Source organism: Nasonia vitripennis, chromosome 4, assembly GCF_009193385.2.
Source record: "Nasonia vitripennis strain AsymCx chromosome 4, Nvit_psr_1.1, whole genome shotgun sequence".
Taxonomy (NCBI): domain Eukaryota; kingdom Metazoa; phylum Arthropoda; class Insecta; order Hymenoptera; family Pteromalidae; genus Nasonia; species Nasonia vitripennis.
The window spans coordinates 31,965,146-31,981,779 of record NC_045760.1 but is presented as its reverse complement, the minus strand read 5'-3'; the positions used below and the strand labels follow the sequence as shown (position 1 = coordinate 31,981,779).

General features: G+C 45.3%; 1 protein-coding gene across 2 annotated transcripts; it reads left to right on the top strand.

Annotated features, from left to right (window-relative positions):
- The first annotated feature begins 1,484 nt into the window (after positions 1-1,484).
- LOC100679500 lies at positions 1,485-7,139 on the top strand. 2 transcript variants are annotated; one of them, XM_016989724.2, is made up of 5 exons: positions 1,485-1,913; positions 5,739-5,969; positions 6,391-6,524; positions 6,606-6,720; positions 6,788-7,139. In XM_016989724.2, exons 3-5 carry the CDS (start codon positions 6,413-6,415, stop codon positions 6,900-6,902), a joined length of 342 nt encoding a protein of 113 aa, XP_016845213.1. In that variant the 5' UTR covers positions 1,485-1,913; positions 5,739-5,969; positions 6,391-6,412; the 3' UTR covers positions 6,903-7,139. The 2 variants fall into 2 exon arrangements, with proteins under 2 accessions (XP_016845213.1, XP_003428112.1); XM_003428064.4 differs by having other exon boundaries at positions 5,734-5,969.
- The last annotated feature ends 9,495 nt before the right edge of the window (positions 7,140-16,634 follow it).

Below are 16,634 nucleotides of genomic sequence, written 5' to 3'. Positions count from 1 at the left end.
AAATTGAATTGTTGCTATTTGTTAATCCGCGTGTGCTGTTGGAATATGATAAGACCGACGTTGCGAGAAATTACAGTTATACGTATGAGTAAACGGTAGTCAGAGTTTAACGCGGCGCACGTGTGTGTTATTGCAAAAAGCGGACGCGACTTTGCATTTAAATACTTATACGCGAGCGGCGTGTTCTTGAAAAATAATTGGTTTAATTTGTTTGCCGCGGTTACGTAAAGGCCTGCAATTATTTCATCTGCTGGAACGAAGATACCTTCGCGTATTTACAATGGCATTGTTATATCTTGAAAATCCTTTTATCGATACCGCATACGCGTGATAACATATTCTCTAGGCTTTACGACAAAAATGGTCATGAGATAAATTATGCCTCCCGTTAAGTTTGACGCGCGCGCCTCCCGTAATAGTCGAGGTCTATCAAAATTTTATACGTCCACGCAGCAGTTTGCAAATTTACTGCATTGATGAGTTTTACCGCTCGTAAAAGCGCGGATTAGTATAACCTTGAACGATTTTCGGAAAGAGCGAGTAATTTTGAAAAATCCTCGATCCCAAGTGCAGTTCATTCCAGCCACGTGTCCCACATAAACAACCTGTTTACATACTCTGCCCCTGCGTGTGTATCGAGGGATTAAAAATTCAAAGCTGAAATCAGAGCACGTCTCCTGGAGCTGCTCACTCGTATAAATGAAATATTTTTATCGCCTCCAGGCGCTGCCTAATGTCTTTCCGATACGCTTCCGCTACTCCTATGCCGCCTAAAGGGGGGATACGCTCCAAAAGCCGATACATAGCTCACCTGTATGCCGTCTCTTGAAATACCAGCTCTCTGTCTCTATCTTTTTCGATTTCTCTCGAACTCCCAGATGGAATTGCTACGGGGGCATTACCATTTCGGCGGGCCTTGGAGAGATGGAAAAGAGCGCGCGAAGAAGAGAAGATCCCTCGCAGGTTAGGAAAATCGTCTCAAGTCAGAGCGATAGAAGAGACGATGAGGTCCTCGTGATATTGGAGAGACGGAGCCGTCGATTAACCTATTTTGGAGCGGAATGCCGGGCTTCTTAGGATTTTAGAAATCTCGGATTTTGGGGCCGAGGTTTATACTCCGGCATCCGCGAATCGAAAGCCGTTCTCAGCTCGCCGAGTGCGATTTCTAAAAAAATTCTCAAACAAAGTCACCGTATGTATAACCGATTTTTACTGATACCAACCGATACCCATCGGAAATCCGAACGGATCTAATTGAGTCCCTTTCCAAAACTTGCATAACTCGACTCTCGCGGCGCAATCTTGATTCGTCATCTCCTGGATCGCGCTCCGATAAATCCACGCGTTCGGGGATGAAACGAGCTGCGCGTTTCGATCCATCATTCCCGAGCGCCGGGACACAGAACAGGAGGAGCAGCGAGAAACCGATATCGATCTTTATCCACCCACGCCTTGCGTCACACGAGCCTCCGCCGCTGCGTTTTCGTAACAGTCCGCGGTAGCCGCTGCCGGTGTCTGCACGCGTGGGAGGTTACCTTTGCGCTGAAAAGTGGATAGATAGAAAAGGATGATTTGTTTTACACGCAAGTTGTAAATGATTGCGTGCGTAAATCGCTTGCTAATCGTCGTTGTCCGCGCTGCAAGGTCGAGTCGAATTATGGTCACGTGCGTGTCGGGTTCGATCAACAATGGCCGGGTTGTGCGGCGATCGTGACGCTGAAGGATACGCGCGCTGGAAGCTGGAGCCACTTTTTTTCTCACCGAGTTTCCCGTTTATTGCGGCTCCGAGCCTCGACTCGGCAACGTGTGCGGAGTGTCGTGATCAGTGAAAAATTCAGTTTATTTATTATCGGACGAGATATCGAGAGTGCTTTGTCATGGTAGGACTGTCTTTGGCGAAACGACGACCGCAGGTGAGTTATCATTTGTGCCTAATAATAAACGCAAGCCTTGTTCGACGTATACTAATTAAAGCATTTTCATTGGAATTTATGGAGCGATTGTAAATTATTTTAGTTGTAATCGTTACAAATAACGCAGCTGCAGCTTCGATCCGAATAACTAAATTTACGGACCGGAGCAGCGAATAAATCCTCGAATTGTCGCCATAAATCAGCGAAGTAAATCGGTTATTAATTGCCACCATTGTCGCAGAAGGCTGTAACCTATTAATTCTTACTTTTACAAGGCACTTTGTACTTGAAACTGTCACAGCTCAGTTTGTATATTTCGTAACTCTCGATGCACGGAAAAATGAAACAAGCGAATCACGTCGTCACGCGCGCATCCATTAATTTGACAACTCCACCTAAAGACACACATTTCCTCGCGAACGAGCCGCTTTCGAAAGCGTCATTTTTTCAATAATCCCCAGCCACACACACGTATTATATCCCGAGCGAGTCTCCCAGCCCAGAGCATATTCCGTTCCCAAAGCCGAACAATAGCCTCGCGAAGCAGCTCCTGCAACCGATTTTTCCCCGAAAAAAAAGACCGGCCGGCGATCGGCTCGCGTAAAGGCGAAGAATTTCCCTGTGGAAATAGCGTTTGTGTAACCCGCAGGAACCGATCCATATACCTAGCCGAGAGAGATTCCGCGTAGATACATTGCGTATAACCCATCCGGTGAGCTTCCTCCGTGGGATTTAGGTTTAGGCTGTGGCTTCGGAGGAGAAAGTGACGCCGCTATTATCCCGCTCGCGGAAGATGCGTGTATACACGCTTGGAATGACTGGCGATGCGTTCGCGCCGCCGCCGGATTATTCAAATTTTCGACGGGCTTCGCTGCCTCTCTGTGGGATGTATGCGGGTGATGATTTTCGCGATTAGCTAGCTACGCTTCTGCCACGATGATGGCTTGGGAAAAAGTGTTGAAATGGATTATATTGTCTGTGTACTGTGAGTATGGGGGGAGATATGTGGACTGAATTTTTTCTTTTTAATGTAAAACTTTCGCTGGATACAGTAGTGATCGACGAGGTGGATAAGGTGTCGGGCTCGATATGGGATTACATCGGAATTGTGTACAGCAGCTGTGTTAGGCTTGATTAACATCGATCGAGGGCTCTTCGATCTATGGGGAAAAATTCTTGCGGGAAATCATACTGGAGAAATTGGAATTGTGATCGGAGATGAATCACTTTTATCGCGTCTGATTCTTTTTTTACTTTTCTACTTTTACCGGAAAAACCTGTTCCTTCGAGTAACACGACTTGGCTCTGATGGATTCACGTACGATTGAAAATCATAGGTTCGAATATTTTTAATTCGATATCGCTACAAGCCATCATTTCACAGATTTCCCTGCTCAAACTCGCTCAAAAATCGAAAACCGTTTATAGAAAGTATCCACAAGTATCACAATCGCTCCATAATGACCACGCCAATTTCAAAGTAAAAGTATCAATGTATTGTCCGCCTACACGCGAAGCAGGTATATCATCGAATAGACATCTAAAGAAATCGATCCATCCGACACCTGACACACTCTCGCACACCACGAACCGAATTCCACTCATTGTTGGCGGCTGATTCATCGTGAAAATTCTGACGTTTCAATTGCAAATATCTCTTGGCGGCCGTTTAAGGATGCGCCACTCGCGACACGCTTTTTCAGACGTTCGATTTCTCTGCCGTACGGCGCAATTGATGGGGTCTTGGACTCGCTGTTTACGGAAGTGTTTAGCGAGACGCTTTTCTTCCAGGTCACGCGCGGCTTGTGGACAGACACGGGTAATTGCAGCTGGGGGAAGATACTCGAGAACGTCTTCGGATTTACTTTGGAGCTGTTGTTGTGTAGGCTTGTTTTCGTTGCGCTGATGCGCAAGGAGCGAAATTTTGAGTTATGAAATGGAAAGGCTCGATCTGATAACTTCGATCGATAAAATATTCAAAATTTTGTTTCTCCTTGATGTGAGAGAAAATGCTCAGATGGCAACCATCCGAAACGGTATTTTTTTAACGGTTGATGCCAGTCAAAAATTCGAGTCAGGAGCTACACAACAGTTGCATATTCATCGGTTGCACAAACTACATTCTGGTAGTTTTAAACTCTAAGGCTGCCTGGATTGGCTGCTCAAGCTATAAATGCCTAAGTTTATTTTCTAACAAATTTTCTAACATTAATACTTATATTACTTGGTGAAATTTTGAGAATAATTTGGCCATTTAGCTAACAAATGTTGTCACGGAGGAGTACGATTAAATGTGTGGAAATTTAGAGAATGAAGCACTTGCAGTTTGCACAATGTTGTAAATTTAAATAAATGTGATTCATTTCATACTTAACATAATCAAAATTTCAAAATTTCTCATTCCCTTATAGACATGTACATACAAATATGTTCACGCGTATATAGTAACGCGAAATTTCGCCTCGTTACAAAACTGGCCGAATTCGTAAACATTTATGGAACCAGGCGAACCAGCCCTGCACCCATTACAACGTCAACTTTTACAACATTTCTCGCCCAGAATAACCAGAAGACTCGGCTCGTAAAATTTCACACGAGACCGCGACTCGCATATTTTTTTGACACTCCCTGAGCATCGCGAGCTCTTAACATCTCGTACGTTTTCGAAATTTCGCAAAGCGCACCACCATACACTCTGCTTCACATACAAGCAGCCGTATAATGCCGCCGTCGAATCTCGTGCACACATCCTATTGCTCAACGCGACTTTCCATATAGCGCAGCCGATTTCTGCGCTTATGGCTGGAGAGAGACTATACAGTCGAGAGCAGAACGACGATCTGCTCGACAAGAGAGAGAGAGAGAGAGAGAGAGAGAGAGAGAGAGAGAGAGAGAGAGAGAGAGAGAGAGACACTTTCGGTTTCGGGGAAAATGACTTATGCATCGAGCAGAAGCCGCGAGACGAGTTTGTTACGCGCTCGACTTACTTCTCCACCTTTTCAGACGCTTTGAGGAAGCGCGTGAGGAATTCGCGAACGTCATCGGCCTTAGCCTCCTTTTTTCGGCGTCAAGCTGAAGCGGCGGCAGTGAGAGTTTGTTTATTTGTTTCGTTTTTTGAGAGCGAGAGATGAGGCTGCAGGTTTTTCCGTTGTGTCAGCTCTTCGTATGCGTTATTGTATTTAAATAATTTTTTTTCTGTATTCGCGAAATGAGCAGCGGAGGATGAGAGCTCGGGTGTATTTTGCACTAATGAAGTAACAACAGTCGCGGCAATTACGTCTATCTTTCAAAACTCGTAATTGTACCTTTCATTGTGTCAAATGGAATCATGGTTACTCCTTCGGCTTTTATGACACGCACACATTTTTTTGCCTAGCTTTGTCAATTAGAGGAGTTGATGATTGCGAAAAGCTCTTCGCAGAAAGTAAACAAGTGATTTGCAACTTTAGTTGTTGAAAAGTGACACGAAATTGTTTGCAAACAACAAGTCAATCCGAGGAGTGAGTCGAGGTCACGCACTTCTTTGAAAAAGAAAGTAATCGATTCTTTTCAAAATTATCAAAATTTACCGAGTACAGCGATGATATTTCCCACGAGTTATCTAAAATTTCTCTTTAGTATCAACGTTCACGGAACCTTGAAGATAACGCACGCAACTCATTCGTTTACCAATAACTAACTGTCTCCGGCTTTATTGTACACAGTGACTAACATTATGTTTTCATCAGAATCAGCACAGTATCCAATGCACTGAATTTAGCATTATTCTAAAAAAAGCCGGCGAAAACATACGATTAAAAGAAAAACAATAACATTTCAGCGCAGGTAGGGCTTGCTGAGAATTAGATGATTCCTCCAATGGTGGCAGTAACCCGAGTAGAAAACCTCATACGCGATACGAGGTGTGGCAGTCGCTGTTATAAATAGAGCATGTAATGATCGATGCCGTCAGTGGTTTTTCATTGTTACATCCTCTCGAGTTACGGAATGTCGTAGAGATCGCTCGAGCCGCCAAGTGCACCGCTGAGCTGTGATAACTGTAGCTTCGATAAATTGGTACGTAGTACGAATGTAAAATTCAAAACTTTATCTAGTAGATAATTTCACTGTATTCGAATATATTTTTTCCGTTTTCACTCCACTTTCTAATCGTTTATAAAATGTGCATATCAAAATTACATTCAAACGTTTTACAATAGAATTGTTAGCCCCCACAGAATGAGAGAGAGAGAGAGAGAGAGAGAGAGAGAGAGAGAGAGAGAGAGAGAGAGAGAGAGAGAGAGAGGACAATACCTTCCTTGCATTGTATGTGTTTCCGGGATAGACATTGGAATATCACATAATCATTGTTCAAGAGTCCGTGAAGTTATGCGTGTGTTTATGGGCTGTATCAGAGAGTTAAAAGCAGGCATTAAGACATTAGCTGAATCGTTTAACGCTTTATCTTTTGAATACTAACCATGTCTAAAATTCACAGGTAGAGCTCAAGGAACTCCGAAATGGCCATAACCATCAGTTCCGAATTGTCCTGGGCGTTTATAATCACCTGCGTCACAACAACTATTCTAGTTCAAGCTCGTGACCCAAAGTCAGAAGTTGAAGCTGTGCCAGGTAAACTATTTTCAATCAGACAAGTTGGCCGTAACAGCCCGAAACAATTATCGATCCTTAATTGCAATCTACGCTTCGCAGGTATTATTTATCCAAGTGTTCCAAACCAAATATGCATGCTTCGCAAGGGCTACGAGTGTCGCTGGACCATCGAGAAGTCGTGCAGCTGCAATTTGACGCAGAAGAGGCCGTTGTGGTAAATATTCAAACGAATTTCGTTGAAAAATATTTTTACAGATTTTTCATGATACCGTACTTTCCAGGCGAACTTTGGAGATTTCGTTCATTCGCAAAAGGCTGAAAAAAGGTCGGAAGGTTCCTGTGATGGAAACGCACGAATGCCAGACCACAGGAGATCGCTGCATTCAAATGTCATGAGACCTGTGATTTCCGAGTGAGAAACAAGACTGTGGAGCACTAGTCATGATACGATGCTTTTAACTCGACGCCAAAAATGAAATTGGACCAAATAGTATTTTTAGAGCGTAAATGTACATAGATAATTCAATTGTTTATACATGTAAATATTTTCACGATGACGATTATCAAACTTAGTTAAGTTATCGATACGTTTTTTATGAAAAAAAAAAAAAATAAATAATACTAATAAAAAACTAATAAAAAACATACCTGATATGTGTATCCAGCTGACGGTGACGTTGCAGGCCACAAACCCATACAGCCGCCGAATCAGAAAATGAAATCATCGTTTGTAAGGTTGTAAGGTACACCTGTGTAATAAGTCCCGAACCGCATCACCAGCACCGGAAAATCGAAAAGTCACGAAATAGTCCCGAAACAGGGCAATGGACTCTAGCGCGTCTTCTCTTCGAACTATCTCACCGACACGGGCTTTTGATTTCACTCTTTTATTCGTCTCGCTCACGCACTAGTCTCCGGCGAGATAAAGACGCCGAGAGAACTATGTGCTAGTAAGAAAAAAAACCTTAATGAGGATTGATGATTTTTTTCCGAGCGTTGGCAGGGCGTATCAAAATATTTTCAAAGAAGCGCGTTATTGATGTTTGATCACATTGCTTCGATTGTCGGAACGTTTTTTTACTTTTTTTTCAGCGGAACAACCCATCCAATTTGGCTTACACGGCAAATGTTTATTCGCGAACTGGTATTGATGAGATTTTTTCTCTTTTAACACATGGCGAACATTCGATTCAACGTCGAATAATTTCAATTCGAAAATATCAAATTACATTACCCGAGCTCACTCTCTGTAACTGTAAATAATTGAGTCCTTTTTTTCCATTGATTATTCCAGCGCGCATTAAATTTACACGAACTGCATATCATTGCGATTCTTAATTAAAATCAGGCGTACGAAGCTTCATTCATCGAATCCCAATTCCAGCGTTATATCCAGCAATAAATTACATATTCATCTCCGACAAAAAGAGAAAAAAAATATCCAGCCCCAGCCCTAAAACCATAAAAGCCCGAAATCTCCATCGACTGCGGGTACGTGCAAAGTCGTCATACACGCGGTCCCCCTCGAGTCGGAAATTAAACATTCGGCTGCGTCGTCGCGGCGGACGATCGACGCGCATAGAAGTAGCCTAATTCTCGCGCACGATTCTGTTGCTCTCTCGCGGCTCTGCGCAGATGAGGGGCGACAAACTTCGGCTCGAAGGGCTGTACATCGTGCAAGTTGGATGATAAACTCCGGTAAAACACGAAGGCCCGGGTGGAAAGTTTCTCCGATAATGGCCCGACATCAAACCAATTTCGCGCGTAAGGCCTTATCATTATGCGCGCGATGGATATTGTTTACGTATACGTAGGTACGAACGAGATGCGACACTGTAAGGATTTTTTTTTCGAAGCGCTCAAATTGAATAAATAAATTAGCGCAGGTATACGAGCGCACTTAAGGGATTATGTATGGAATCAAACTGGAGCGCGAGCGGAAAAAGCGCAATAAACGTAAAAGGCTCCTGCTAACTCGTAAAGCATCGCCATCCGGAATTCAAAGTTACATTTTTAATCGCTTAGTTTAATCGAGCTCGATTTACGACGCCGAGCGTGACGATCGTCCGTCCGTCCGTCAGTGTTTCGCTTGATCATTTTTCCAACTCGATGTAAATCAACAATTCGATTTACAAGCGATTTAATTTTCCCGCGGCTGCGAGCAAACTCGGGGAAACGAGTTCATTCGACGCTTCATACTCGAACCTCCTCCGCGTACACGTACACATAGAGGTATGTAAAAAAAATACTGCGCTGTACTCGCGCTTTACTGCTAATGCCCAGAGAGCAAGTTCCACTTCGGCTTTCCTCTCCTTTTTTTTCTACCTCTCAGGGCGCCTTAAACGCACATTGTTTCCAGTCGTAAAACGGCGGGGGCAATCGCGGGACTTTTGTAATTCCGTTTTACGTAAGTACCCTTGCAAAATAAAAGGCTCCGAGAGAGCGAGAGGAACACCGTAAATTCGGCGCGCGAGCGGGGATCACTTCGCCGCCGCCGAGAAGTTGGACCGGAATTAGAATAAAACATGCAAAGCTATGGTAAGTTATACATTAGTTTGCAATTTAAAAGGGAGCACTGCTACGCGGGGTTGCGGAGTTATGGATCGGACGAAGAAAAATAACGGCCGAGAATGCATCGCGCGATGTAGTGCGCCTATGGGAGCAGAGAAAAGGATTATTACCGCGAGCTAGAGGATGGAAAAATTGGATGTCGTAAAAGCGCGCTATATGGGCTTGTACGGTGCGCATAGCTAATTTCCATTGTATTCCGCTCGGCTGCGCGTGTGCCTTCGTTTTTTACGTATTTAGCGCGGTAAACACTCGCGATTTCGTTTTTGCGCGCGCTAGTAGAGTGCCTATGGTCGTACACGTGTTGCGCAGCATTAGGCCGAAATGCAAATATGCTAGTCGAGTCATAAGGAAGAGACGTTCTTGGCGGATGGAGCGGTTTCCAATTTTTCTGGAAAATGGATTTCGGAAAAACAATACTTTCGCGTCCTTACACAACAGCGGAGACAAGCGAGAACTTTTTAATTTATTGCAAACGGAGAAACACGGCTGCGTTACGCGCATAAGCAAATACAGTTGCTTCGGCGAAAAATCGACTACTGTGCCAAAAGCGCCAAGACGGAAGGAAAATCGCTTTCCTTAGAGCCACAAAACCGATGATGAACTCCTTGAGAGAATCCCGCTCGCTGTCTCCTACACACGCACACGGCTCTCTTGCGGCATCGCTATTGTGCCACGCGAGAGTGTGTATGAAAATTAAACGAAAACGCTTACGAAAATTCAGCTCGTCCGCGAGAAAACGATCGAGGCGCTATTCACTTTTCCCAGCGAGCGAGAAGTTTATTGACGTTCGGAATTGGGCTAAACAATCGCTATTTATTACGCTTTCTTTATGCACGCTGCAGGTGATACGCGAAAGGCGCGAATTTTGCGGAACTGATTGTGTACCGGCGTGTGCTGTTTTTTCGTGCGACGAGGGAAATTAGGCCTGACTAAGTTATTTGCGCGGTTGATGGTTTTTCAAGTGAGCGATGCGGGCAATTTTCGAAAATTATACGAGGAAGTAAAGTGTGTGTGTCTGTTTGCATAATCGCTTTTCTGTGGCTATTATGTCTTTATGGAATTGTTTATAGGGTTAGGAAGTGTTGGCCGGACGCGCAATCGGTTTTTTTTTTTTTTGAGACCGGTTAATTACCCAGACGGTAATTTCGTATTAACTCATTTCGTCGCGAAAAAATGTACTTCCAGCTACGTGCGCTCGCGTGAATTTCTCTCGTCGGAGTAGAGAAAAAAAAACGCGCCTTGGGAGGTGCTAAAAAAGGAAAGTTTATTGGTACTTAGTTACCATTCGCCATCGGCGGGGCGGACGAAAAAAAGCGCGAGATAATGGCATGAAATAGAATCGAGCAGAAGAATAGCCGATGGTCATTTTTACGGCGTGAATAGCCAAGACGGCAGGAAGTGGAAAGTGGATTTTTGTGCGGTGTACGGCTATACCCGAAGCCTGAAATTCGATCGATGTTCGCGCCTGTGAGCTGAAATCGGGCGATATCGGCTGGGAACTAATTAGTATCATCTATTGAAAACGTTGTTTTTTTCGTCGAAAGCGGCGTAGCTTTCACGATTATTTTGATAACAAAAAAGCAAGCTGGAGCTCGTTGTCAGATAGTGATTTCGAATTAATTTGGAGAAGAGGCTCGTTTTCCCGATAATGAATATTAATCGCGACGCTTAAATGCACTTTTAATGGGTGCCGATATAAGTACTATACTTCGACGATACCGAATTCACAGAGCATTCGAACAGTCTCCAACGCGAACAAAATTTCACGAACGATTCGCGCACTACTTTATCCCACCCGCGCACAAAAGTCCACTCGAAATTCCATCGCGATCCGGGAGCAGGAAATGGAAAGTGGATCTTTCATATCGAAAGAAAGCTCTACTCCGGCGGCATACCTCGACCGAAGATAAAAAAAAACAAACTCCAGCAGCCACAAAAAAAGGAGGCGGTCCCTTAGGGCATACACGCTGCCGATGATTCCTCTCTCGAACAGCAGCGAGGAGAAAAGTCCGAGAGGAAGAAAGTCGGCTGCTGAGAAGACGCCGCACCTGCGCGCGCATTCCAATCTACGTGACCCTAAAACTTTTACGTCTTCCCCCTCACGTCGGCTCTCGCGATTGTGTGTACGTAAGTATATAGCTGTATGCATAAAGCTGAAGAGGAGAGAAGAAGAAGCGCTCACCTTGACCATGATACCTCCGGCCTTTATGCTCTTTCGCTTTCGCCGCGGCGGCGGCGGATCCGCATCGTGGATGGCTTAATGATATCTCGATAGGCCGATCGAACGTTCACCTCATCTGACAAATGGCGGAGATCTGCGCTGATTTTCGGCGGCGTTGTTTATCGCCGATTTCTCGAGATGACGCGAGGGTATTGTCGTTGTAGGGCACAAGTGGTGTAGGTACATGTGATGGCCTGGTAACGAGGGAAATTGAGATCGGTAAGATAGCAATGCGATATTGTAATGGTTGGATGGAAAAAATGTCGGTTGAACGTCCCGGCGCTAATTGAACGAGGTTAAAGGATGTTTGCTTTCTAGAAAAACTTTTTTTTGCGATTGGAGGAAAAGCGATAAATTTCAATTATACACTGTAAGAAGCTCGGCCATCATCTCAATTACAATGGTAATATACCGGTATATTTCAAATTGCGAAACGAGAGTGTGCAGCTACTATAACGATGTTTCGTCGGGATGCGGTAAAAATTGCGTACACGCATATTCCACTAAGCGTCTTTCACGTGCCGTAAGTCGCCGAGATTACGCTCTAACGGATAAACTGCATCTCTCCGAACTCTTACGTGCGTGGTATTAATATGCTTTATGTAACGCGCTTATCTTCGACTTCGCACCTAGAAACGAAAAAATTCAATCGAGTTTTCATCACCCGAAACAATCCCACCGATCGTAATTAATGCGTTATACCGATCAAACTTTCTCCTCTGAAAAATGACCGGTTGAAACAATGTATCGCTGCATTAGGAGCAGACTAATTCGAGCTCTCCCGTGATAAAATATTGATGGCTCCATCGTCCCTGGAAAGTCCGACCACGACAAATAATCAATTACACGCGTGTGTCTAATCGTTCTCTCCGGCGTTTCTGAAACCGCGATTAAGCTTTTTAATTGGTCCACTCAGCTAGTTTACCCGCGGTGTATCCGTCATTTTTAACACGAGCCATATACTGGAGTGCGAATTATAGCCAACTTTAAGAAGGAATATACAACACGCACTTTAATTAAATCTCCGCGACTCTCGGGACTTTCCACGGAATTTAGAAAAGACGACAAGACAGAAGATGTGCCAAATGAAGTAAAAACATTGCGTTAGAAAGTCGCGACATTCTTCTCAAAAAAATTAAGCATAATTTTTCAACTTCTAATTCAAGCGATATCGAGTGCTCACCTTCACGGCATTACGCCCTCGCTTGCGCGAAATAAGAGAGCGGGAAGGAGTAGGAAGCGACGATTTGCCAGTCAATTAAGTTTCGAACTTTTAATTAGCGTCTAGTCCGCGGACATAACTCGCCTTGGACGGTTATCGTCTCGGGAAACTCGTTTCGCGGTCTTCTAATTTTCTTCTCGGCGCGTCTCTTGTTTGCGAGGAAGGAACACTTTCTCGACGTCGGCTACCGAGGACGACGACGCTACTGTATGCACACGTGCGATTGGTTCGCACGTCGGTTTTCGCTTGTTGATTCGTCGCGCGAGTATTTACTTCCGGGAAACTATGCAGCGGCCGAGGAAATCAAACAATGGGAAACACGCCAAAGCGCTACTGCGGGTTGTTTTTAGGATGTAGTTGGGAAGAGGCTTTTCCGATAGTCGCTAATGAACACCTTCGGATTGGAAAGACATTTCCTTTTACCACAAAATAAAAACAAAATAGCATCGATTTTTTAATTGAGCCAAAGTATGTGTGTTAACGCCGTATAAACCGGTGATTAATCCGAAAAGAAAGAGGGCTCACGAATTCCAAGCCAAAACAAAATTCTCCGATTAGAGGTCGCAAGGAAAGTATACCTCCAAACCAGTTACATCCACACGACACGGAAATTTCTCTCTCGACGACGCGGTGGATGTTAATGAGTGTCCTTGAGGCATTCCTGCGGTACGCAATGAAATTTCAATGTCCCGAGATGTCTCGGTGGGAAAAAGTGATTCCATACCGTCTCTTTTCTCTCGTTCGCCTGTAGCCCACGCGAATAAGCGTCGTCGATTTCTTTCTTCGTAACGGCGACCGCAGGATGTGCGTAAGTTAATCCCGAGTGGAAATGACTCGCTGCGGAGGTAATTGCCTAATGCGCGATTAAGTTTTGGATTCGAACAATTGCGCGCTACGCAGATTTGAGGTGTGGATTAATTACTAACTTTCCTCGGAAGAATAACAGTGCCATAAACGATGCGTCAAATAAATACTTCGAGTTTACTCCGACAACTGACGAATTTCACTTTTTAGCAGATATAACTTTCTCTCAGCGTCGAAATAAATGACACTCCCGGCATTCGAATTTTTAATCTCGGCTCTGATTCATACTCCGAATCCAGAGCCAATAACGAAGCAATATGTACCGGCTATACCGAATCAGCCTAACGATTCATAAATTCTTCAGCCGATCGCTCGCTCGCATCCGCGGGCCGAAATTTCATTTCGTAGTCCCCAAGTGCGACATCGGCTTACAAATTTAATCTAATAAAGTGCACGTAGTGACTCTAGGATACACACAATACTGCAGCCGCTCACACCTAGAAGGCATTGAACCGGCCGGCGTTGAATGATTTATGAGCGGTGCCACTCGTGCAAATGAAAATCCCGCGGCTTTGTAATCGCGGATCGATTCGGGATCTCTCCTGCAGCTCTTCTTCTCAATTAATGCGGAGCGCGCGGCTGGAAAAGCCCTCGTCCTGGCCGCCACAACAGGTAGAGAGACTTCTATTATACGCCCGACTCTCGTCTCAATCAGGCAAAGTCGTTGTAACACGCGTGTGTGTGTGTCTGCTCGAGAAAAGCTCAGCGCGTCTATTGGTAACCTGCTGTCTCTGTTTATACCCGACGCTGCTGCTGCAGTTGCACAAGTTTATACGCGAGAAAAAGATGCGCCGTGTGGAAAGCGCGGAAGTTTGTTCGCGCATTTAGATGCTCTCTTTCTCATGGCTAATTGGGGCTAAGTTATACATCGTTATAGATTGAATTAATGCATGTACACAAACGCGAATTTCATAACGAGCACGCTTTTTAATTGTCTTTTCGGGACAGACTCTGGAAGAAATGCTGCGCGCTGGGAATCTGGGTTGGATTTATCAATGTGGAAAGGAAAAACCAGTGCGCGTGTGTTGAAAGATGCTCGTGTCTTAGGAAGCGGAAAATATTGACCGTCTCGCGCTTCCAGGTTCGTTAAACGCGGTTTCGTGGGTTACGCGTCGGCTCTTACCGCGGCTACTGTAACTCGCCGCGAATTGCAGCGTTGTTAGAGGAAATTATTGGAGATAACTAGGTATTATCGGCAGAGATTACACTGTATTATCGCTGCAATTACCACTGCTGTACTGATTTCTGTCCGGCGCTCATTGAATGCTCCGAGTGATTTTTGACGAGTGCGCGTGTTACTTTCAAGAAAGCCAAAATTGTTCATAATCACGTGTGCCCGTGTACAGTCTGTGCTCTAGTCGGACCGAGATTAGCGATGTTTCGAACGTAACCTGAAGAAACATTCCATCGATGCGCTGAACTTGTCGTGGATGGTACAACACCGACTCGCGCAATTCCGAGCATTAAGATCACTTTTATCGCCGGCCGCGTGTCGAAATCCTGGAACGAAGTAATTTCTACGATGCCCGAGAGAAGATAGTCCCGCCTCACAATGTCACGTACCGATGAGCCGCGCCAGGTGAATACACCGAGTCGGATTTGCATTACATGACCGGCCGTGGGCTGTGCCTCGAAATAAAAATTGTCGCGCTTTGTATTGTAATTTCGCTCCGATTGCGCTGAAAGCAAGAGGCTCTGCGTCAGCCGCGGATAAGCATCTCGACTAAACTGATTCGAGATCCGATCGAGGAAAGTGCGCGCGATAATTAGTACACAATGGATAGGGTTGAGAGAGTTAATTTATTTTCCGTTTAAAACGTCGGCTATGAGTGAAGTATGTGGATTTTGCCGGCTTATCCAGATGCCGAGCGTTATGCAAGGGATTATGTGCGCTTTTTACTGCGGCTGGAATAGAATGCGCATCGCACACCATCGGGACGAGATCGGGGAGATAGGCGCGTGTCGTAGATGAGATCGGGAGACTCGCGTGAGAAATTCGCGGAATCGCAGATGTGTAATCCCGAGAATTTCCTTAAGTAAAACGCAGAGGCCGATATTCGTCGATTCCGCGTGTTGTCGGAAACCGGATCCTCGAGGTGACTCAAGCACCTGCATCCGGCGACATTCCAAAATCGACGACGCACTTCCTCGAGAACGTTCGATAGAACCACCGCGAACCTCATCGCTCCCACGAATGTCCAAGTCCACAATCTCGTCATCTCGGCGATCATCGGCGCTTTCCTCAGGGTCGAGAAGATGCTCTCCTCTCGAGAGAAGACCAGACTCGCTTGCTCGCGCCGACTGTGTAGCCTACTTTCTCTACAAAGAGAATTTTTTCGAGAGAGCAACACACACCGTGTGTGCGCGCGCGAGAAGCCGCTCGCTTTTCCCCTCTACCGCGGCGCCGTCTGAGAGAAGCATCGCTGCTTCTTCCTTTCGACGCTGCCGCCGCCGCTGCTGCACATCCGAGGGGATTTCTCTTTTACTCGTTTTCGCTCGTTGGATCGAACCGCGGATTGAAATTTGAAAATGAAATATGCGGTGCCGCTCAAGTGAATCGTATAATGAATAGCCGGCGTGTGAGTGTGCAGCCACTGGAATATTCATAATCCCGATATGCCGTCGCGAACTTTCATCCCCGTATTCTTACACTCCGAAGCCTTTTCACAGGCTATTTCCCTCTTAATCACCCACTAGAGCCATGAAGGAGCTACTAATTCCTCGAGAGATGATTGCTCCAAAAATTGGACCGTTTCACGTGTGCGCAGCTCGTAACGAACTTCCTCTCCTTCTGAAAAAAGAGTGATGCGCGCTATCAAAAATTATTGCGGCGCAACTTTCGTGCGCTCGTAAAGCGCCTCTGTTATTATTCGGTGAAAGTTGAAAAATTCACAATGCATATTTAAAAGGGTCTACGCGGGATGTAAATTCAGCCTGCATAGCTCGTTCAAATATGCGCGCGAAATCAAGCGTAGAATTTTAGTGCTTTTGATCGTCGTTCGAGGAATGCTTTCGCTTTTACCGAGGTAATCATCACCAAACTCCCGAAAAATTCAAAACCGCATGAATGAAAAAGCCGACCATCCCCACCACTTGTTATACTCCGAAGATTCACCTGGTCGTCAGTAGCTGCGACGACTACCGCATCACGTGCCGTGTGTCTCCCGGCGGTCCCTTCACGCCGCCGAGAGAGAGAGAAGGAGGAGAGAGAGTCTATATAAGCGGAGAACTCGCTGCGCGAGGCTCAACA